The 23,582-nt window shown below is 38.3% G+C and overlaps 2 protein-coding genes and 1 non-coding gene across 9 annotated transcripts; all 3 read right to left on the reverse strand.

Annotated features, from left to right (window-relative positions):
- Positions 1-4,348: 4,348 nt before the first annotated feature.
- Positions 4,349-7,795, reverse strand: LOC125221305. The gene is made up of 2 exons (XM_048123426.1): positions 7,785-7,795; positions 4,349-4,727 (listed from the first exon to the last, which is right to left on the reverse strand). Exons 1-2 carry the CDS (start codon positions 7,793-7,795, stop codon positions 4,349-4,351), a joined length of 390 nt encoding a protein of 129 aa, XP_047979383.1.
- On the reverse strand, positions 7,409-18,382 carry LOC125217858 (NDR1/HIN1-like protein 10). 7 transcript variants are annotated; one of them, XR_007175825.1, is made up of 3 exons: positions 17,497-18,382; positions 16,297-16,354; positions 15,008-15,024 (listed from the first exon to the last, which is right to left on the reverse strand). XR_007175825.1 is itself a non-coding variant. In XM_048119422.1 (2 exons), exon 1 carries the CDS (start codon positions 18,251-18,253, stop codon positions 17,498-17,500), a length of 756 nt encoding a protein of 251 aa, XP_047975379.1. In that variant the 5' UTR covers positions 18,254-18,382; the 3' UTR covers positions 7,409-7,427; position 17,497. The 7 variants fall into 7 exon arrangements, 4 of the variants coding, with proteins under 4 accessions (XP_047975379.1, XP_047975375.1, XP_047975377.1 ...); XR_007175824.1 differs by lacking the exon at positions 15,008-15,024 and adding an exon at positions 16,143-16,215; XR_007175826.1 differs by lacking the exon at positions 15,008-15,024 and adding an exon at positions 16,143-16,234.
- A 4,786-nt stretch (positions 18,383-23,168) lies between these two features.
- Positions 23,169-23,321, reverse strand: LOC125185710. Its single transcript, XR_007170217.1, has one exon. It is a non-coding gene; the product is annotated as a U4 spliceosomal RNA (small nuclear RNA).
- Between the last annotated feature and the right edge of the window lie 261 nt (positions 23,322-23,582).

A 23,582-nucleotide genomic window follows, 5' to 3' on the forward strand; every position in this document is an offset into this window, starting at 1 on the left:
CTCAAAGCCATCGTCGCTACTGATCGCAATCGGGTCATCCTCGGCTCCTCCTGGTAACATCCCTGGCATGGGAGGAGGTATTGCGGCGTCCGGGACCTCCCAAACCTCGCGGCGTATCTCAGCCCTGATCTCCTCGTAGCGGTTCTGAAAGTACTGGTACCAGTCTGCGTCCAACTCATCGGGGTGGGGTAGCTCGCCAGGCACCTCCAAGGACTGTCTGCGCTCAGAAGATCTTCTTCTGGGGCAGCGATCATAGGAGCCTTGCCCCGCCACGTGGGGTCATGCTCCTGGCCAGGAAACTGGCGCACTCCCTGGGGTCGGTCGTAGCCCAGGGGCAAAACCATCTCCTGTCTGCGTGAAGGTCCTGCCTCGTGATCATACTGGCCCTGGGGCTCAGTAATAGGGAGGGTCGGAGTTTCCCACTGAGGTGGGGGCGGTGCTAGGATGTCTGGGGAGGCTGGCGGAACGTTCTGGTACCGCAAATACTGATCAATAATGGCACATAGGAAGCCTGGGAAGTCTCCCTCATCCTCTAGGGTGTCGGGTCGACGATGGATGAAATCATCTGCTAAGCTGGCTGTCCATATCTCCCAATCGTCAGGTAGTAGGGGAATCAGATGGCGTATGCCGTCAATCCCAGTGACGCCATGCTCGTGGGCCGTCTCCCACAACTCAACTGTAGGATCGATAGGCGAGTATCGCATTGTCAGCGATAGCCTGGGGTGTGACTTGCTTGCGAGCCGTCCGGCGTTGGTTCATCTACACATGATGTTTTACCGAAACAATAAGTAAAGGAGAAAGTTGCTTAAGGATACACGACAATACTTCTTTTGGTATAAGGCAAAGGGTGTACTTGGCCAAAGCCGCACGCATCGAGATAGACGTTCATTATTAAGGGAATTGTGCGTCGGATTTGTAAGCGTAAGATCAATTTGTCATAATATAAGCATCGGGAAATGCTTTGTTAGGACGGAGGTATTTCGAATTCGTTCGTCAGGGCATAGGAAATTTTACGTATCCCTTTGTACTTCCAACATGAATCCCATAACATTGGCACAAAGATTACATCGCTCGGGAAAGCGAGAACCACACATATACTTATTTCTTCTAAGTTCTCATTCCAAAAGTGCTCATTTTATTAGTTCGATAAAATTCTTAAAAGACATCTTACAAGAAGAAAAATTACCTTCAATCAGGTTGAGGGCGATGAAATTGGTGCTGAGTTGTGGTCGATCTCGTTAACTTAGTCTAGCGAATCAAGTCTAGACTTTTCCTTTCCAAAGAAGGACTCACGGTTACAGAGCAGAAAACCTGGCTCTGATACCACTCTGTCACGACCGCGCTTTGCTAAGGATAGCATTGCTCGGTAAATCATGACCAGGGGAGGGAATTAAGAAGAGGGGATAGAAAGGGGACGAAAGAATTTATAATAAGACCTGCAAGTACTTTTTCATAATATAAAAGAGGTTCACAAGACAACGAAAAAAAACCATGAGTACTTAAGAGAGTGTTTAACGTAGGTCACTCGTTACTGATCATTTTTCCTATGACCCATTAGTACAAAATACTACAACCTAAGCACAGCGGAAGGAGTTGTAACCATGTGGTCATGTGTATGAAGACACATGCCACGAAAATCCTACAAAAGAGATGAGACAACCACCAACTCCACTCAGCCACCAGTTCATCACTTGCTCAACCTGCACATTTAGAAATACATGCAGGGCTGAGTACGGGGTACTCAGTGAACACATCGCCGAAAGATACATATATATGAAAAGTTATTATCATGCCATCACAGTAACACACGGGGGTTTTTCTTAAAGGCCCGAGCTTACTAAGTTCATTTTCATAAAGTTCGTCTGATCAGACTAAGCTCATTCCATCAATCCGCCATATCTGATAGTTCATTGTGTGTCGGGAAGGTGGCCACCTTCCACGATCACATTGACCGGCCAACCCTTACGATGACTCACGGTCCATTCCTTTGTGTACACTAACTCGAATAGGATCTTGGTCCTATTGGAGCCGAATTCGTTTCATTCATTCATTCCTTTGGCATCGCCAAGCAGATAGGCATCATAAAACAAATAATTTATGGCACGATAACATTTTAAAAAAAAATAAGTGCAATTTTATCAAACAAAAATCATTTCATATATTTGATAATTTTATCCACACTTAATGTGTTGGATATAAAGCCCACCTCAAAGCTTCCCAAAGAAAATGCTGCAAAAGCTTGGCCTCGGAAATCAAACTTCGCGAACACGCCCTTCTTGAAATAGTATAATGTTTTAAATTAGTTTTAAGGACATATATAAGGTGCATGTCATGAAATGATCCTACATGTAGTATGCGTCCTACGTTCGGGGTTCGATCAAGATCACTTCATTCCACTCAAGAAAAGTGGATTTCTATTTTATGAGATACCTTAAAGTAATTAAATAATTATTTGGGAGAGGGTTCATTTAATCCATACATTCTTATTTTCCAGAAATTTAATTAATTAATTACGGAGGGCAAGACATTAATTTATCGCAAGATTAAATTTTTTTTTTAAACGCTTCAAATATTTTAAGAAACATTACACCACAACTACGAGATAAGGTTCCTTTTATTTCTTATGCTTCAAAGCCCAAAATTCTCATTCCCTCTAAATTCTCGGCCCAAAGAAATAATATTAGGAGACCACATTACTAAATAATTCCTTGGCCCAAAGGGGAGGCCCAATAGTCAAAAGTGTTGCCCCAATTACTAAAAGAATTAATCCTCCCATTCATTCTTCCATTTCAAACAAACAACCTCCCTCTCTCCCACTCTCCCTCTCTCTCGGCTCTCCCCTCTGCCGGCGCCCTGGCGTCGCCGGCGAGCGGCGCCGGCGCCGGCCTCTCCGGCGCTCTCTCTCTCTCTCGGCGCTTTCTCTCTCTCCGGTTTTCTCTCTCTCTCTCTCTCTTTCTCTCCCTCCGGCTTTCTCTCTCTCCGGCGCTCCCTCTCTCGCCGGCGCTCCCTCTCTCGCCGGCGCTGCCGTCGCTGTTGCTGGTCACCGGCGGTTCCACCGCCGTTGACCGAAAGGTAGGATTTTCCTCCCATTCTCACTTCCCCTTCTTTCTCTTCTTCTTCATTTTCTTAAATTGAAGACTTAGAACTAACAATTAGGTCTTGAAATGCGAAGATTTGGATAGATCGTGCAAAATGGGGTCGGAAGAGGTTAATTTCGGCACAAATCGCCGGAACAACCACCGCCGCCGCCGCTGGACTGCCGCCGCCTGTCTGCCGCCGCCGCCCTGCCGCCGCCGGCGGTGCCGCCGCCGCCGCTGGACAGCCCCTTTGCTTATGGGTGAGCTCTCCCATGATTGTTATTATTGTGTGTTGAAGATTCTTAGTAGATTAGGCCTTGTTTAATTGTTTTCTTAGTCTAAGCTTGGTATTGTTAAGGCAAATATTCTATTCTAGATAGTCATATGCATAGTTGGTATGAAATCATTAGGGAAGAGATGTACAAAATACTAATATGATTTGCCATGTGGAAAACCAAATGTTCATGCTTGAAAGGTATGAAAATGGCTATGTAGTGAAAAGGGTTATTAGAAGAATTACCTTAAAAAAAGAAGAGAAGAAGGATGGTAGTGTGTAGGAATTTGGCTCCCCTTCTTCAAACACTTGTATGCATTCCCATCTTGATTGAATATTTGTTTAGGTAGTTTTTCATGGATGAACAAAGGGATTAAGAGGGGGATGGGGTGATATTTATAAGGAAGAATGGTGCATGAAATTAATTGGTTTAAAGCTTGATTCATTGTGGAGGTGAAATGTCCAATGGTTAGGGACTCTTTGCCAAATGAGGCAAGTTGTCTCGTCAATCACTTGTCATGCCAAAAATGGCAAGAATATTATGTCTCGTCACCTAAAAAGGCGTGAGCCGTCGTTTGGTTTGCGTGTTTGATGTGATTTGATTTCGTCGATTGTCTCGTCTTGATTTAACGTGCTTCTTATCCATTCGTGCAGGTATCGGGATTCAAGGCGTGGCTATTGCGCAAGGTCCGGAGGGCACGGAGAGTATTTTATTTTTAATTAATATTTACTTAAACGTTGAACTCGTGTACGGACTTTTATTTGAAACTCGGTCTTCACAAACGGACCTTTATTAGCGCGACTTTATATTGAAGTAATACTATATTCGATCACCACTCCAAAATATACTTCACAACGATTAATTATTTGAGAAGTAAAGATCTAGGCGCGAAACTTAAATATATATAAGGTTGATTTTCAAAGTCTTAAGGTAAAAAGTCGGGGTGTTACATTCCTTCCCCCTTACAAAAAATTTCGTCCCGAAATTTGTAAGGGTCTATTCAAACAGTTCCGGGTATTTTTCCTTCATCTCGTCTTCCAGCTCCCATGTAGCTTCTTCGTATCCATGATGCTTCCACAAGACCTTCACCGAAGTGATGGATTTTGTCCTTAGGTGTTGCACCTTCCGGTCTAAGATTGCTTCTGGCTTCTCTTCGTAGCTCAAGTCCGGGTTTAACATCATCTCTTCATGGTGTATCACATGTTTCGGGTCGTACACATATTTCCGCAGCTGCGAAACATGGAAGACGTTGTGCACGCTTCCGAAACTTGGTGGCAGCGCCAAACGATAGGCGACGGGTCCAATCTCCTCCAGGATTTCGTAGGGGCCAATGAAACGAGGCCTAACTTTCCCCAAGAGTGTAAGGATATTCCCCCTTTATTTAGCTTCCAAAGAAAAAGGCTTTAAAGACTCAAAGTGGCTAGCTAGGAAAAATATTTTGAGTAAGGTCAAAAATTTGTATATATAAAGTAGCTAAGAAGGATGGCCTAACGTCCTCTTTTATCATTTAAACACTATGTAGACTTAGGCAGACTGGAAGCAAGTTCTAGCAACAAGTACATGAATGCAGATACATTACACAAGAAAGAAATTTATGGCTCAAGTCGCACAAGGTATAAGCATGATTCAAGGTAAACAAGCAATTCATTAATTGTGCACCTTTTAACAAAACTCTCAATTCAATGTATCAAGTCAACTCAAACAAAACATAATAGAACTTTTCATCATAGGCAACTCGGTCTGATGTCCCTAAACATGAGTATTTCTAAGTTTTCTATGTTATGCTCATGACTATATTAACCTCGGGTTTTAAAAAAAAAACAAAGAACAAAACTAACAAAAGTAAGCAAAAACAACTAAACTCACGGTCCACCACTTCATCCCCCCAAACTTATTCAAAACTACGTTAAGAATAAGTTTGAAAAGTCGGTAGGGACGTGAGTAAACTAAGAAAACAAATTAAACTAAAACAAAATTAAATAAAAATGAAAAATAGATGATACCAATGTTGGGTTGCCTCCAAACAAGCGCTTGGTTAACGTCTTTAGCTTGACGTTCTTTGAAGCTCACAGATTATCCCACATTTTTTTGGAAATTTTGTTTGGGTTGCCTTCTGTGCCTGCAATTTCGCAATGTAAGCATAGAATGAAGAAAATTGTAGTAGGATATAACAAGTAACTTTTGGCATTCCCCCAAACTTATATCAAATTAAGGCCTAGAATATGCAAATCAAATCATCTACCTTAACATGATCATTTTTCATCCCCCAAAATCTTCTCTATCCCTCAATTAATTGCAAGAATTTTCAACAATAAACTAAGATCAAACAAAACAATTAAGTTCTAAATATACACAATTCATGCAAGATAAAATAACCTCACAATGCTATGAACATGAACGATGTTTATCAACAACTAAGCCAAAGGGATATTCAAATTTCATCCACAAAGAGAATCTAATTCAAGCACACCAAACATCAGCAAATACAATACTCGCAATTGTATCACGAATAAATCACAAGTAATATCATTCTCAATCAAACTTCTACCAAAATATATACCAATAACAAAGTCATTCAATGAAATGATTAAAGGCCAATGCTCAGAAATTATAAGAAGAACGTACCTTGCGTTGGTTGACAGATGAGCACAAGAATCATTGACAAAAACCAAAGAATTTGAATAGGTGATGTGAATTTGAAGAGTGAGTGTGTGCATTATGTGGAGAAAACAAAATATTATAAAGTTTGTTTACATAAGGTTTTTTTTTCATACTTCAAAAGAAACAAACAAACAAACGAAATGAAACAGACGGGGAACTCTTTTTCCTTATAATTTTTTTTTTTTTAATGAAAAAGAAAAGAACGAAAGTATTAATAAAAGAAGTATAAAAATGAAAATCTAAGCAAAAGAAAAGTCAAACTTAAACTGCCTAAACTAGAAACAGAAGTATAAAAAACGAAACAGAAGAAACAGAAGTAGTTTTTTTTTTTTTTTTTCAAAATAAAAATATAATTTAAACTAGAACTAGTTTCAGCTCTACGGAGAGAAACTTCAGCTCTACAACTCTACCGAGGAAAAACAAACTAAACTAGAAAATTAATAAAAAGAAGAGAGCAGTTAACTTGGGGGATTTTATATCTTATCCACGCTCTACGGAGCATATCAAATGTTGTAGCGGATAATTGCATCTTCCATACGAGCGTAGAATATTCCATTGTTGCGCTTCGTGCTCCTTGCAAAACAAATAAAAAAAAGAAAAATCAAAACAAAACTATACAAAATATTACACTCCAAATTAGTATTATCAACCGTTCTACAATATCAGCTTAAAGCAATAATATTCCCCGGCAACGGCGCCAAAAACTTGATGCACTATTTATTAGCACTAAAAATTCTTGCAAGTATACAAGGTAGATCTAGTATAGCTAAAGGTCAGTACCGGGATATCGAACTCAGGGAATAAGATTGCAACTGTCTATCATATACTAAGCGTCATATACTATTTAGAGACATATGGTTTTTGGGTTTGAATTTATAAACTAGACATAAAGAAATAAATAAATAACAGAAAATATAAAAATAAATAAAATACAAAACAGGCTAAGGAATGCAGAATTTTAGGAACCACAATCAAAAGCTAAAATCCAAAAGACTTCCTTGAATTACGGTCTCTAGAGTTACTAAGCTATCACGTATGTAAAACTATATCTTCTCTCGAAGCATATAATTTGTAGATTGCTACCTAAAACCGAAGTGTCCTTCCTAGAACTAAGGCAACAACTCCTAAAAGCTCCTAAGATAATTTTGCAAAGACGTCAATTTCTCCTCTTTCAAATTAGACTACTCACTTCTCAGTTCTTGTAGTAAAATCCACATGCATTCATAAGATGGCCAATCAAACAAATGTATAAGCACAAGAGAAATCGAAATAACTACAAGAGCTAACAAGGAAAAACAATTGAATTAATAACTCAAAGTGAGATTTAGTAGTTGTATCCCCTCCTATATACAGCTCCAACTTACCATCTTCCACAATTTTTCCACCATGACAGAATTGTATGCTAAAATCATCGCTGCAAAAAGGAAAAAAATAACAATAAATAAACAAATTCTGTAAAAAGTCGAACCCTAACTTTGAAAAAGAACTTTTCACATGCACGCGTTGTTCACAAAGACAAAAGTCGAACCCTGACTTTCAAAAAGGACACAAAATTGGAAACTAAAACCCTAATAAATAATGTTTTTGTCTCATGTTCACAAATGCAAAAAAAAAACCCCCCACTTTGTCACATTTTCACCATGTGGGGACTGAGTGAAACAGATAAATAATGAAGGAGGGTGGGGACCGAGACCAGACAAAGAGAATAATTTCGATTTTTAACTCTTAAAGAGTGGGGACCAAGAGAATAAAGAAGGGAAAAGGAACGCACCTATGCGCCATTGTTGGCCGCTTCGAGACGAAGCCAGTGCAAAGCCGACCAACTTCCAACTTCCAGATTCTTCTCCAATCTCCAATCAATCGTAAATCCCAAAGGAAAAAGCGGCTACTACTTGAGAAAGACGAAGTGTTTGTGATTGAATACGAAGAAGCCCTAGATTTTGGGGCTTTTATATACTTTAATTGTTATTGGTTTAATATTTTAGTCTAACAATTTAATTAATTTTCATATCATCATGATAAATGCCAAATAGGATCCGGCTATCACTTGAGATGCCAAATAGGATTATTTTTTACACGTATGCACGCCGGCATTTACCGCTGACCCGTCTCTGACCCGCCGTGGCAAATTGCGTACAAATTGAAAGTTCGTGGTTTTAAAAATAAATTTGAAAGTTCACGGAAAAAACCGGAATTCGGGAAAAGTTTATGGTTTTTAAGGCCAAAAACCCTTTTAATTACTAGTATTTAGCTATAGACTACGGTTTCCAAGTAGGAGTATCATTTTGTGGTGTAATTAAATTCGTTTAAACATTTCTCCATTCGCCCTTTCTTTTACTTGTTCAGCCTTATATGTTTCAGCGTATTCACAGATCTTAAACGATTCAATTAGCAGCATCTGGAATATTGGTGCATTTTGTGAAAGCTTGTTATGTGGAGTATTCCCATTCTCATTTTGTGAAGGGATGAAGTAACACACTCAAAATATTGTCATGCTATACGATAAAAACAAAAAATACTAAGTAATAACAATGTTGGAAAGAATGTAAATATAATAATTATTCTAACAGTTGAATTCCTGACTTTTGAGAAGCTGTGTTGTAAATTGATCGATTTTTGTTGCTTTTATTTATTGAGAGTGCTTTTGTTGAGCATGTTGTTGCCAAGCTCTGTTTCCGTATAAAGAAAGTGTGAGGATTTGTTATTCAGTTAATAAAAGTCCTATTCTTTAGGATAGTCATCATATTTGATTTTATTGTTACCATCTTTTTAGCTACTGTTATTTCAATTTGAGTCGTTGTAATGCTATTATAAATAGCCTCTTTGCACTTCAATAAATTATTCATTCCCTCAGATTCAATATCATATTGTGAGAGCTAATATTCCTACATTCTGGTATCAGAGCCCCCACTGGGATCTGAGAAAAGAAAGCAGCAGCTTTTGAGTGAGTCACGAAAAAAAAATGAGTGAAGAGAAAAACTTTATGCAACCCGCCATACCACGATTTGATGGTCATTACGATCATTGGAGCATGTTGATGGAAAACCTTTTGAGATCTAAAGGTTATTGGAGTCAAGTTGAGATTGGTTATGAAGAACCAAATGCAGGAGCATCGTTAAGTGATGCTGATCGGAAGAAACTGGAGGAATTGAGGACCATGGACCTCAAAGTAAAGAATTACCTGTTCCAGGCGATTGACAGGACAATTCTTGAGCAAATTCTGGAGAAAGGCACCTCGAAGCAGATATGGGATTCCATGAAAAAGAAATTCGAAGGAAATGCTAGGGTGAAGCGTGCATCCCTACAAGCACTGAGAAGAGACTTCGAGATTCTGGAGATGAAAGTAGGTGAAACCATCACCAACTATTTTGCACGGGTCATGATTGTTGCTAACCAGATGAGGAGTTATGGTGAGCAGATGAGCGAAAGCACCATCGTCGAGAAGATTCTTAGGACTTTGACCGAGAAATTCAACTATATAGTTGTCTCGATCGAAGAATCTAAGGATATTGATTCACTCACAATTGATGAACTGCAAAGTTCACTGATTGTGCATGAACAAAAGTTTCACCGGAGTCATGGAGAAGAGCAGGCACTCAAAGTAACACATGAAGAAAGGAATGGTGGACGAGGTCGTGGGAGAGCTGTGTTCAGAGGAGGAAGAGGCAGAGGAAGAAGTCCCCAATTCTACAACAAAGCCACTGTTGAGTGTTACAAATGCCATCAGCTTGGACACTATCAATATGAGTGTCCAATGTTGCAAAAGCAGGCCAATTATGCGGAGATAAATGACACTGAAGAAATGCTTCTCATGGCTTATGTAGAGTTGCATAAAGCAAGTCGAAATGATGTATGGTTCCTCGACTCAGGTTGCAGCAATCATATGTGTGGAGATCGATCAATGTTTTGTGAGCTGGATGAAGATTTCAAGCAGATGGTTAATCTCGGAAACAATATGAAGATGAGTGTAGCTGGAAAGGGCTATGTGAGATTGTGTCTCAATGGTGTCACTCACATAATAAGTGGAGTGTTTTATGTGCCGGAGTTGAAGAATCATCTTCTAAGTGTTGGGCAGCTGCAGGAGAAAGGGTTAGCCATTCTAATTCAGTCAAATGAATGCAAAATATACCATCCATCAAGAGGTTTGATCATTCAAACCAAAATGACTGCAAATAGAATGTTTGTTTTGCTATCTGGAGTTACTAATAAGGAAATGAAAGAGGAAGTGTGTCTTCAAGCAACAACAAAAGATTTAGCTCAGTTACGGCATTGTAGATATGGTCATCTCAGCTATAAAGGCCTCAAGACTTTGCAGCTCAAAGAAATGGTGAGAGGTTTGCCTAAGTTCTACGAGTCCAGCGATGTATTTACTGATTGCTTGAAGGGAAAACAACATCGAGACTCAATTCCCAAAAGGAGCACATGGAGAGCATCCCAGAAACTGGAACTTGTTCATGCTGACTTGTGCGGACCAATATCTCCGATCTCCAACAGCCATAAAAGGTATCTGATCTGCTTTATCGATGATTTCAGTAGAAAAGCATGGGTGGAGTTCTTAGCTGAAAAGTCAGATGCATTTGCTGCTTTCAAATTCTTTAAAAATTCTGTGGAGAAAGAAACTGGTTTGGGCATTAAGTGCTTTAGGACAGATCGTGGTGGTGAATTCACTTCAAGAGAATTCAATGACTATTGCAAAATGAATGGGATAAAGAGGCAATTAACCAATGCCTATACCCCACAACAGAATGGCGTTGCGGAGAGGAAAAATCGGACAGTAATGAACATGGTGAGATGTTTATTATCTGAAAAAGGTATTCCAAAGACCTTCTGGCCCGAGGCTGTGAATTGGACCATCTATGTGTTGAACAGGAGCCCCACACGATCAGTGAAAGATGTGACTCCAGAGGAAGCTTGGAGTGGAGTTAAACCATCTGTAGAGCATTTCAGAATTTTTGGAAGTATTGCACATGCCCATGTTCCTGATGCTCGAAGGACCAAACTTGAAGACAAGCGCTACAGCTGTGTTCTATTAGGAGTAAGTGATGAATCAAAAGGGTACAAGCTTTATGATCCGGTATCAAGAAAGGTTGTGATAAGCCGTGATGTTGTATTCGAGGAGGAGAAGAAGTGGGATTGGGATAAGAGTTACGAAGATCAAATTCTGCCAGACTTGGAATGTGGAAATGAAGAAGAGCAAAATGTATCTTTTGGGTCTGGAAGAGAAGATGCAGATTCTGATGACGAAGTACTTCCAAGTGCAGAAAGTTCGCCAGAAGCATGTGTAGAAACTTCTCCAGAATCTGATAGCTTAGAAGCAGGCAGAAATCGAAGAGTTCCGGCATGGATGAAGGACTATGAAACTGGTGATAATCTTGGTCTCTCTGATGAAGACATTAATGTCAATTTGGCTTTCTTTGTTAGTACAGATCCAATCATTTATGAAGAAGCAGTAAAGGCTGATAAATGGAGGGAAGCCATGGATTCAGAGATGGAATCAATTAAGAAGAATGGAACGTGGTCTCTAACAGAGCTACCAAGAGGAGCTAAAAGCATTGGGCTCAAATGGATATACAAAACAAAGTTGAATGAGCTTGGAGAGATTGAGAAATATAAAGCTCGCTTAGTTGCAAAGGGGTATGCACAAGAATATGGAGTTGACTATGAGGAGGTGTTTGCACCAGTTGCTAGAATGGATACAGTCCGTATGATTCTTGCCTTTGCTGCACAAAAGGGCTGGAATATTTATCAATTTGATGTTAAGTCAGCATTCCTCCACGGAGAGTTGACGGAGGATGTCTATGTTGAACAACCAAGGGGCTATGAAGTGAAAGATGAAATTCATAAGGTTTATAAGCTCAACAAGGCGTTGTACGGACTCAAACAAGCACCCAGAGCTTGGTTCAGCCGGATTGAGTCTTATTTCCTAAGAGAAGGTTTCAGGAAATGTGACAGCGAGCAGACATTTTTCATCAAAACTAACAAGCTAGGTAAACGTTTGATTATTAGCTTGTATGTTGATGACTTAATTTATACAGGAGATGATGAGGCTATGATCTGTGAGTTCAAAGATTCGATGATGAATGAGTTTGATATGTCAGATTTGGGGAAAATGAGGTATTTTCTCGGTATTGAAGTGGTGCAGTTTGGTGAGGGGATATTTATAAGCCAAAAGAAGTATGCTCTAGAGATTTTGAAAAGATTTGGGATGGAGAGCAGCAATGAAGTTCAGAATCCTATCACTCCAGGGTCCAAGATATTTAAAGATGAAAATGGTGTGGAGATTGATGGCACCCATTATAAGCAGCTGGTGGGAAGTTTGATGTATCTAACAGCAACTAGACCAGACATAATGTTTGCTGTCAGCCTGATCAGTAGGTACATATCAAAGCCAACGGAACTTCATCTCATGGCAGCCAAGAGGATCTTGCGATATATACAAGGAACAACTGCATTCGGGATCCTTTACAGGAAGGAAGGGAATAAGGAGCTAATTGGCTTTACTGACAGTGATTATGCAGGTTGTTTGGAGGATAGAAAGAGCACGTCGGGTTATGCCTTCGTTCTTAGCTCAGGAGCTGTTGCTTGGTCTTCGCGTAAACAGCCAATTGTTACTCTTAGCACAACAGAGGCTGAATTTGTAGCTGCTGCAGCGTGTTCATGTTAAGCTGTGTGGATGAAGAGAATATTGAAGGAACTTGGCTATGAAGGCAGTGAAGGAACTACCATTTTCTGCGATAATAGCTCAACGATTAAGTTGTCCAAGAACCCGGTGATGCATGGTAGAAGCAAACACATAGATGTTCGTTTTCACTTTCTGCGAGAGTTGGCTAGAGAAGGAGTCGTGCAGTTGAAGCATTGTGGAACACAAGAGCAGATTGCTGATGTGTTAACTAAGCCACTAAAGTTAGAATCTTTTCAAAGGTTGAGGGATCAGCTGGGAGTGTGCAATGCACCAGTAAACTAGTTGCTTCGGCAATCTAGTTTAAGGGAGGGAATGTTAGGATTTGTTATTCAGTTAATAAAAGTCCTATTCTTTAGGATAGTCATCATATTTGATTTTATTGTTACCATCTTTTTAGCTACTGTTATTTCAATTTGAGTCGTTGTAATGCTATTATAAATAGTCTCTTTGCACTTCAATAAATTATTCATTCCCTCAGATTCAATATCATATTGTGAGAGCTAATATTCCTACAGAAAGCAAGTCTAAAGAACCAAACTAAAATAAAAACTCGATTATTGAACGGTTTGGGGTGAGAGCACTTGATTTATCATATTGATGTAAATATGGAATTTCCAGTTTCGAACACAGTTTTAGGATTATTTGTAGTAAATCCCGCTGAATTATTGTGCGGCTATGATCTCCCTGCATACCCGGTGTATAAAAATTTCAGATGACCTGATGATGATATGTGAGGGAACCAAACATCAAATTTGAACATGTCATAGCATGTTGTTGATCTTAATAGCCAATCTTTATTCCCTCAAATCATACATAATTGCTTATACATTGTCCTTTTCTAGCTTTTTTACTGTGATTCCGGGGATGAAGGGATGGACTAAGTGAAATCACAAAAAGGAGGGATGGATGTTCATAAAACCTACATTATGCAAATTGATCATTATGTTTGTATTCTGTTATTATGTATAATAGTATGAGAATTATGTACTTGGACACGAATTTGATCATACTTGTACTTCAGTTTCACCCATATAATTTATTGATTGAATCTTATTAATTTTTGTTCTGATGTAGGTTATTTGGAGTTCATAAATCAATTGTTGATCGTGTTTTAGTCCTCTAGCCATGGTATGTTCCTGGAGCTAACCTGATTTTTATCTCAAGCAACACACAGTTTGCTGCGTGCCTAGGTTTATAATACATATAAAAATGACTTTTTCTTCTTTAGATTGTAGTTTAAGTATTTTGATTTAGCTGTTATTGTGTTATGCTGTTCTCTAGATCCACACACTCTATAATTTTTCTAGATATTTATTTACAACATTCTATTGATTTGGACATTGTAATGTGTAATGTCATAGTTGGATCACATACTAGAAAATGTCTGCATGAGCTAGAAGACATTGATATGTATTTAATATTTATTGCAATTTCTTGCTTGTTTTGCGGTTGCAGGCTGGTAGGCTTATTGCCTTGATTGTTATGGGCTCTGGAATAATGATAAGGGCGTTTGCTCAAGCATATCGCCAAGCACTTTGTTACGGACTCAATTCCCACATCGGTTGTGAGAACAACTGGTGTGGGGTATATAGACTAAATGGGCTCTCTCTCCTAACAGGCTAGTCTTTTAGGATGAGTTCTCCTGTTTGGTCTGTATCACACTTGCAAGTAAGTCTTCTCTTAGGTTGTTATTCAGTTTTCTACTTTCAGAGAATGATATAGTCTAGCATGGGGAGTAGCTGGTCATAATTATTAGTCCTTGTGCACAAAGTTGCAATTTTCTTTCAGGTCAGAGAAAGCTTTGGCCTTCAGAAAGTAAATCGATTTACCTCAAATCATTTCTGACATTTATATATCATGATGTATTGCAGATGCCTCAAAGACTGGTGCTGCTCAAGAAGCAGTGGAAACTATCAAACGAGGGAGTAAAATGATGACTGATGCTGAGGCAAGGCAAATCCTTGGTGTAACTGAGAATACATCGTGGGAAGAGATTGTGAAGGTGTCTCCATTTTCTGATTCTGTTTCTATTCCCTGCGCTTCAAATAAACGGTTGTGTTTCTTGTGTCCTAATAGTAAACTAATGAATCCAAACACTTTTCTTAATTTTCTCAGAGGTATGACAAGCTGTTCGGGAGGAATACTCAAAGTGGCAGTTTCTATCTCCAATCAAAGGTGGTCAGAGCGAAACTGTTTAGAAAACGAAACAAGATCCGAGTTAAAACATTATTGCCTGCATCATCCTGGGAAACCACTCCTGCATCATGTAGTAAATAATCTCATCGGCTATCGTGTTGCTTGTGTAATGAGCTCGTATTCTACAGAGAATCTGGATAGAAACAAAGCATAGAAGACGAATTCATGTTTCTTGACCAATAATTTCACGAAACGATAGTATTCTTTTTGCATTAGCATACAACAAATTAATGCACCTTAGTTACGAAGGTAACAAAAGAAAGAGACGAATATCATATCACAAACATTGATTAAATACCGATAGTTTTTGGCTGACTTTTTTTGGTGCTGACAAATGATTTGAATATTGTGGGGACGAATTCCCATGTTTTATTAACTGCTTGACGTTAAATTCATCAAATATCTGTCGTATTTGGATAATGTCATTCCATATATTCGTGTATTTTATCGTTAAGATTCGTAGGGCGACCAGCGAAATTATTGTAGTTGTTTTTTTTTTCTTTTTTTTTTTTTTGTAATAAAACAAGGTCAAACGATTAATCCACTAACTCTGAATTGAACTACGATCTGGACTTGGTTTTATCTCATTGAAATTCTGAACAGAAAAAAATAAAGCTAAACCACATGGGTAATTTGGCCAAATTCTGGTAAAAATACCCCACATAGGAGTTTTTCTGAAAGGAAACCATGTGAAATTTTAGATTTCGGTATATATAATTTTTTCATTAATCCTGAAATTTCAAATTTAAGGGACACCTTTGTTATTAATTTAGATGAAGAATTTCGTAGTGAAAAGTAAAATTCTTTAGGTTTCATCTCCATATTATACTTGCTATTTGCATTTCTATTTGTAATTACTAATTATTGTTGTTTATCCATGTAGTAGTATTAGCAACCATTGGGGTATTGCTCAATCGAGCACTGCACAATCAACAGAAAGTTAGAGCATATCACCACATCCAAGATTAACGATGAATCAAGAGAAAATAATCCTGAAATGAAAAATGTTAGAATGATGTCTATTTTGCTTGAAATTTTCTGCTTGACTATTGACTATTTTGCTTCAAATTAGAAACTTTTGAACCAATTTGGATATGTTATGTAATGTACCCTATGTGGCTCTATTTTGTTGTAGTATTTGTGGAATGTCCGGGTGGAATGAAAAAAGTGTATGAAACAAGGATTGTTCATGAAAATCAAAGTTCCAGGTATTTCAGTTCCCCGATTAATTCGTATCTGAAACCCGAGTCAGGATATAAGGTACCCGGTAGATGGGATCGGGTCGGGTATTATCACGTATCAGTTTCAGAAAGATTGGACAGCCCTATGCACAAGTAAAGAATCTAAATTGGATGAGAAAGATAATCAAGAATCTAAAAAATCCTATACAATTTCGACCACTCACATATAAAGTCATGCCTGCTTGGTTTTGGATATCTTCCAAGTTCCAACTACTGAGAAAGCTGAAATAAAAGTAGAGGATAAAATAACACTCCAAAAGATGAATAGATTGTAGTTGGAGGAAGGCCATAAAAGTAGTACTAGTATATGACAAGATTGCCACCATAGGATGCATTATATGTTCTTGCCATCACATAAGAGCCTGTAATGGACATGGATTCCTACCTAAGAAATGTTAAATAACGAGCACCATGGAACATGAAGGATGTATCAATTGTAGTTTAGCTTTCAAGAGCTGATAATTTACAAGTATTTAAAAAGATTAAACTTTTTATCCTGATTGAGGTGGACCCATATTTTTGAAAGTAACAATGTAACATCCATACAATCATTGACACTTGGATCAAAATTAGCACGATTGCGGATGGACCAAGGAAAAACTACCCAAAATGACCATCTCACATCCTATCTTTAATAGTGGGTTGATATGTTTGAGCCCAAGCAAGAATAAACCTAAAGCAACTTCATCATGTATAAAGGGAAAAGATACTGAAACTATTAGCTGCCCATGACTATATGTTATCTAGTCAGGTTTATGGTTCCTTATTTTATCCAATAACCATGTTCTCTCTAGCATACAAAACCACAGTTAAGTTTCACCTTTAGTTGGTGCAGGACTAAACACAACAAAGTCCATATAAGTAACACCTAAGATACAAACTTTCGTATGTCAACAAGGTGCGAAGTTCTACTAGTGTCTTTCCTAACATATGGACTTTCATATGAAAGTTCCACCATTGGTGTGAAGTCCTTGTTGGGGCAGAAACTTTCATACTACTATTGTAATGGCAAACACACAATAAACTGATTTCTAACGAATTGTAGCAATTTCTCTTCCTGTAGTAGCATAAAAACAAGTTCTAGTAGGAGTAGTATCTTTCCACACAACTTTAATTGCTTCCCCTTCTCTCAGAAAGGGAAGAAAAAAACTAAAATACAACAATATAATCAACCAACAATGGAAAAAATCAAGAGCATAAAGTATTCCTCTAATAGATAAATATAATCAAACAACAATGAAAAAATCAAGAGCATAGATAGTTCTACTATACATGGAACAGGGTTAATCTAGGAAAGCAATAGGCTGTATGTAGATTTCATCAAATTAAACCTAATTAGCTTTACGATAAAATGATGAGGTCACCTCAAATCCCGACGCGGCACTGCCTTGGTCCGCCGCTTAACACCCCGGATCTCCCGGTGGCCGTTAGTCCAAGGACCAGATCCCCGCAGAAAACCTTGAGAAACCTCCTCCGAGTTCTCCACGCCTTCGCCTCAAATTTAACCCTAGAAATCATCCTCACATTGAAATTCACATTGCCATTCTTCCCCCTCTCGCCGCGAATCCCATCCACCGCCGCCTTATCCAGAAATCTCCCGGCGGCGGCGAATCTCGCCGTCAGAGAGGTCTCGTTCTTCGTGCCCTGGTAGAACGGAGCGACGGTAGTCTCGGAGAGGGAGTAGGATTGGTAGTAAATCGCGGTGTCGATGTGATCGTAGCCGAGCTTCATCTTTTTGTTAGGGTTTCTGGCGGTCAGCTTGATTTCAGAGGTGAAGGTGAGCGAGTCGTTGCCGAGCGTGAAATTGGAGATGGAGAACGAGTCGACTCGGAACTCGGGGAGTTGGGGGCGGAGAACGAGCCAGACTATGAAGGTGACGGTGCCGAAGATGACGACGAGGCCGATCACGAAGGCGAAGATGCGGCGGAGGCAGGTAGCGCGGCGGATCGAGTCGGCGTCGTACTGGTAGTTCTGCTGCTGGTAAGCGTAGGGGTAGGGAGGAGCTGCGGAGGCGTAAGGATAAGCGGTGCCGGGCGGCGGTGGAGCGGCGGCGGCTGAGTAGCCGTTGGGGTGCGAATTGGGGGCGGGATAGCCTGTGACAGGCCTATTGCGATCTTCCATTGCGGGAATCGCGGTAGCTCAGGGGAGAAATCGATCAATCGCACGCACTCAGTGTGTTTTGCGCGTTTTTAGATAGAGAAAGTCGAAAGATTTGGGTGTAAATGGTAAGTTTTCAAAATCTGTTGCTAGCAGAAGAAAATAAATGGAATATTTATCTAACTTTGATGCTACTATTATTCCTATTCTGAAACTGACCTTCCTAGTAAATAACTTTAATTCCTCTCTTTTGTTGTTTAAAAATCCTTACCCTAAACAAATTTGATACGAACTACTGTTTAAAAATAGGAGTATATAATATCTATAAATTACTTATTATTATAGATAAATTATAACTTTATTTTCTTTTTAACTTCAAAGACCTTAGGAGAAGGTATACAAATCAAGGATGTAGTTAAGGAGTGAGGATAAAAATGATTGCTATGATTGAAAAAAATTAAAATACTCAGATATTGATTAGATATTGGACTAGTAGTGAGCATACTGATTTTATGAAAAACTAGTATCATCAACGTGCGATGCACGACCCATTTTCTTTTATTTAAACTTATTTTAAACTGTAAAATAATTTTATAAATTCATAAAATATCATTGTATGAAATCTGAAATCATAAATATATAACATAAAAGACAATTATTAAAAAATATAAAATCAAACAAAGAAAAAAAAAATAACACATATACCGAATGAGAAACAATATTATTATTTTAAGTTCTAAAATCGCAAATTTATACAATAGCAATTTATTGTACCAATAAAAACTCATATAACCAAATAAGTTTATAAACCAAAAATTGCACACAATCACATATCATTTATATCACTTTTAGATCTATATTACAAAAGATCAATCACAAACACATGTCAATTTAAGTAATGTATAGATATATATTAGAAGATAGCCAAATCGATCAAAATTATCAACAAAAATACAGCAAAATAGTACAACCGATATCAATATGCATGCATTTAGCCGGAAAAAAAAAAAAAAAAAAATTTGTTGCATACCCTAATAGTATACTCCGCATCGCCTACTTCCAGTGTAGCTGCTACCATCCATACCACGTCCAGGAAAGAAAAATGAATGAGAGTGTCACCAACCTAATATTCATACAAAGCACTACATGAAAAAAGTTATACATTGGACACTTCACAATATGCGAACAGAGGTGAATCCATATCTCAATGCTTTCACCACTAACCTTTGTAATCCTGGTGGCCTCTTGGATAGCTACTAATACAATTTGTGTTTCTTGGTCTTCAACTGAACCTCAAGGTTCATTACAACAAAAGGCAGTTGTTTTTGCCTTCTGCTTCCAAGAACAGCATAAACAACACGATTGATTACAGGTAGGAGTTTTCACGAATACAGAAACGTGAAGTGCGACATTGTTAATGGTGTTTGATGCGGCTAAGGATTGCGGATTTGCAAGGAAATTTTCAAATGCGAAAAGTAGAAATTATTATGGTTATTTTATTTATTTAATAATATGAAAAATCTCTTTATAAATCCCAAAACTAATAGGTTAGTGGATAAGTGGTAATGAATGTCATTAGTGGTTAGTTAATCATGAAAAAAAAATGATGAGTCATAGTATTAATATTTCATTTAAGTAATATAGTAAGTATATTAGAAAAATCTTTTTATATTATTAATGGCATTTATATAATTATTTCCAAAACTCCCCTTTTATATATTTATAGATATGACTAAACCAAAAGTCCATTTTAAAAAAATTAAAATTGAATTGATTTAAATTTGTTGAATGATGAACCCGAAAAATAGAAATACGAACCTTAAAAACCAATCAAAAAAAAAATCGCATAAAATACAAAAAAATTGACCGTCCAAAAATTAAACTTGCAACCAAATAAATAAAAGAGTAATTGAATAAATCATCTAACCCCCTTGAATGGAATATCATTTACTAACAATCAACAACCAAATTAATCAGGAACGTCGGATTATCCACTAAAAAGATAACCATAGGACATCATTAAATTAAATTTTGTTAATACATTTGTTTCCATACTCGTTATAAACAAAGGCAAGTGTGCATATTAGATATTCATATATCTGACAGATTCAGGAGATGAAATTGATATTGTCAGTCTAAGTGAAGAGATATGAAAATCCGTCTTTTGAACTTTGGAAGCTCTTTTCTCTTTTACTCAGGTTAGATTCATTTTCCACTAATAATATTTTAATTACTTTTTATCTTTATATTTTTCTTATTTTATCAATTTTGTATTAAAATCGGCTCAAATCCAAAATGTATATTTTTTTGGAAAGAATGGAGTACTATATAAGTATTAAAATAATCTATTTATAAAATATATATATTTAACATTTATTATTAATTTAATAACGTTTTTTTTATTATGCAAGAGTGATAATTTTTTTACAAATATCCATATTTTTAAATTTTAAGAAACACATTACACATTTCCAAATAATTTAATTGTTCGAATTTAATACTCCGTATTTTCATTTTTAATTAGTAATACATTATGTTGTGTATAATATTATTTTTATTGTTCTAGTTAAGTTAATAGTGGTTTTATTTGTTAGTACTGCATAAATGCTATTATTATTATTTATTTATTTATTTTTTTACTAAAATATTTGAAATTGAGCATAAGCATTTAGATGTTAGGCCATCCGCATCGCTGTCTCTTATCCGTCTCTTAATCGTCTCATCTATTAGCTATTCATGGGTCCTGCTGTACTTTTCAACCCATCTCTTAACTAAGAGACAACACCTGCATCCCTCCATCTCTTAACTATTAACTATTCATTCAATTTCATTTTTTATTTTTAATTCCAACAAATTCATTTAATAAAAACACACTTCATTAAATAAAATAAAAATTACAATTTAAAAACCTAAAAAAATAAAAAAAAAATACATAATTTAAAATCCTAAAAAATAAAAAAATACATAATTAAAATACTCTAAATTAAACTATAAAAACTACTCCATCGGCGAATCATCATTCCCGAAGTCGGCAGTGCGCCCAAGTTAGATTGATTCCCTATACCAAGTTGAGCTTTCATAAACTCAATTCCGTCCATATGGCCTGAAACTTGGGCAGGAGTCATTTTTTAAAGGTCAGCCATCATGGCGACCAGGTACATGGACATTAGGGTGTTCGAGCCCGTGCCCGTGCCGGAGCCCGAGCCCTCGCCCGCCTGGCTTGATTCGCCGCGGCCCCTCCCTCTCCCCCTCGCTCTCGCCGCCTTGGTCCCTTGCGATCGACGCCGTGAACCGGAAGAAGACCCCCCTGCATCATCGGTTGGCGTGCCCTCACATGAGGTGTTGCCTTCCCCGCCATCACTAGACGAGTAGTGGCCACGCGCCGTGTGCTTCGTGCGTATCGAGCCCGACTCGACACCGCCAGCCCACCTTTCAAGGTGTTGGACTTGCGACCAAACATCGACATACTTGAAATCTTTACCGACGTCGTCTTTGAAGACCCGCAACGCCGCTCTCGAATGTCGGCTCCACTGGCTCCGCTTTGATAATTCGCCGCCTCTGCCCTATATATCGCCCAAAAATTTTTGACATCTTTGTCGCATCGGTCCCAATGATCTGCGGAGCATCTTCAAGTTGTGGGCAAAGGTGTTCTTCGGCCTTCGTGCGTTGTAAACTTCGGTGACTTTTTTCCAAAAACTCTTGTTGGTTTGTTGATTCCCGGTGACAGGATCGTACGAGACGCTGATCCAAGCGTCGTACAGAGCCAACGTCTCTGCTTGGCTGTATGAATGACGAGTGCCGTCCCCCACAACCTCGTGGTCTCCCTCTTCCTCCTCTTCCTCCTCTTCTGCTGCGGAGCCGGAGCCGGAGCCTCCACCTATTGGCCAGTCGGGCAAAGTGCGTTCAAGCGCCAAAAAATTCTCCGGAATTTGGGATAATCCCGGCGATTGCCCGTACCTCTGGGGGGGAGGGACGATAGTATGCATCCACATCAAAATGTGGTGTTTGGTACGCCGGCGGAGTGGTCGAGGCTTGGGTGCCCGGCGACGAACCGGGAGTACCCAAAAAGTTGTACATGCTCGCCCAATCGTCGAACGAGTTCAAGTCGAACCCACCGGAGCCGCCGCCGCCGCTGGAGTTTCCATCGCCGGACATTTTTTCAACAATTTGAGAGAAAGGAATAGATGAGTGTAGTGAATGGAAGAGGAATGAGAGTAGTGTTTGTGTGTAAAATGGTGAATAGAGTATGGAGTATATTTATAGAATAATAAAAGAAAATAAAAATAAATAAAAAATTTAAAAAATCGACCGTTGGCTTCAACGGTCTTCTGACCGTTTAAATTTTTTATTTATTTTTTAGACGAGACCGAACCAGCATCGAGTCAGCGATGCGGATGCCCTTAGAGAAAATTGAAAAACGAGAGATAAAAAGGCCTATTCTATAAAGGGGCTAATGGGCCAAATAATTGATTTTGTATTTTGGTTCAACCACCCACACATTTCATCTTCTTCATTTCAATCTCTCTGGAATTCAAATTGGAAATATACAAATATGAGCCGAGTGCCTCCACTGATTTCATGTTTACATGCCTATATATGGGGTCTCGATGGCAGCACTAAATCTCCATTCTAGTGAAACTATTGGATCCACAATAGGGTCGGGTCCACTTAAAACATCTCCTAAAGCACATTTGAATTATAGACATTGTGTATATAAAACATCTCATACTACACCATTATCACATATAAAAACACTCTTTATAGTAACGATTATTAGAACTATTCCAAAAACACTCTTTATAGACATTGTGTATATAAAACATCTCATACTAGCCACATTAAAACTTTCATTCTTTCATCAAAGAACTTTAGGTAGGACGTTCGTTCCATGTAGAAATCTTTGGAAAGGAAAGCTTAAATTAAAACTGTTATGTAGTAGGTCTTTGCCCAAAAAAGGGAGACCTTCCAAAAATTCTCAACAGCCAAAGTCAAGCAATGGCCGAAGAGGGGGTTTGGAAATAGTTTTCAACCAGCAATAGACGCGCCTCGGTTAGAACCTCACTAGCTGCGTCATTGCCCCAAGCGCAAAGATACTTTTCCTCATAGACGTACTCACCCTTTTATACACAAACTACACATGAATTGTAATTAGCGATGTGGGATAAATACATGGTAATGATCAAAGCAAAGGTCTTCTTTATCCCATTTAGTAAGACCTACATCACAGTTTATGAAATCTTCATTTTAACACACTCCAAAATACTAGTACACTCCATAAAAGATCTTGTGCAAGTGCAGATCCATCTCTTTACCAAGTGTAGAGAATAAGAAACATTACGAATTGGTACAAGTG

The sequence above is a fragment of the Salvia hispanica genome, chromosome 4 (genome assembly GCF_023119035.1).
Source record: "Salvia hispanica cultivar TCC Black 2014 chromosome 4, UniMelb_Shisp_WGS_1.0, whole genome shotgun sequence".
Lineage (NCBI taxonomy): Eukaryota > Viridiplantae > Streptophyta > Magnoliopsida > Lamiales > Lamiaceae > Salvia > Salvia hispanica.

Excerpts from the sequence above, each read along its gene's own strand:
- LOC125217858 (XM_048119422.1), bottom strand. The coding sequence starts at position 18,253 with ATGGAAGATCGCAATAGGCCTGTCACAGGCTATCCCGCCCCCAATTCG.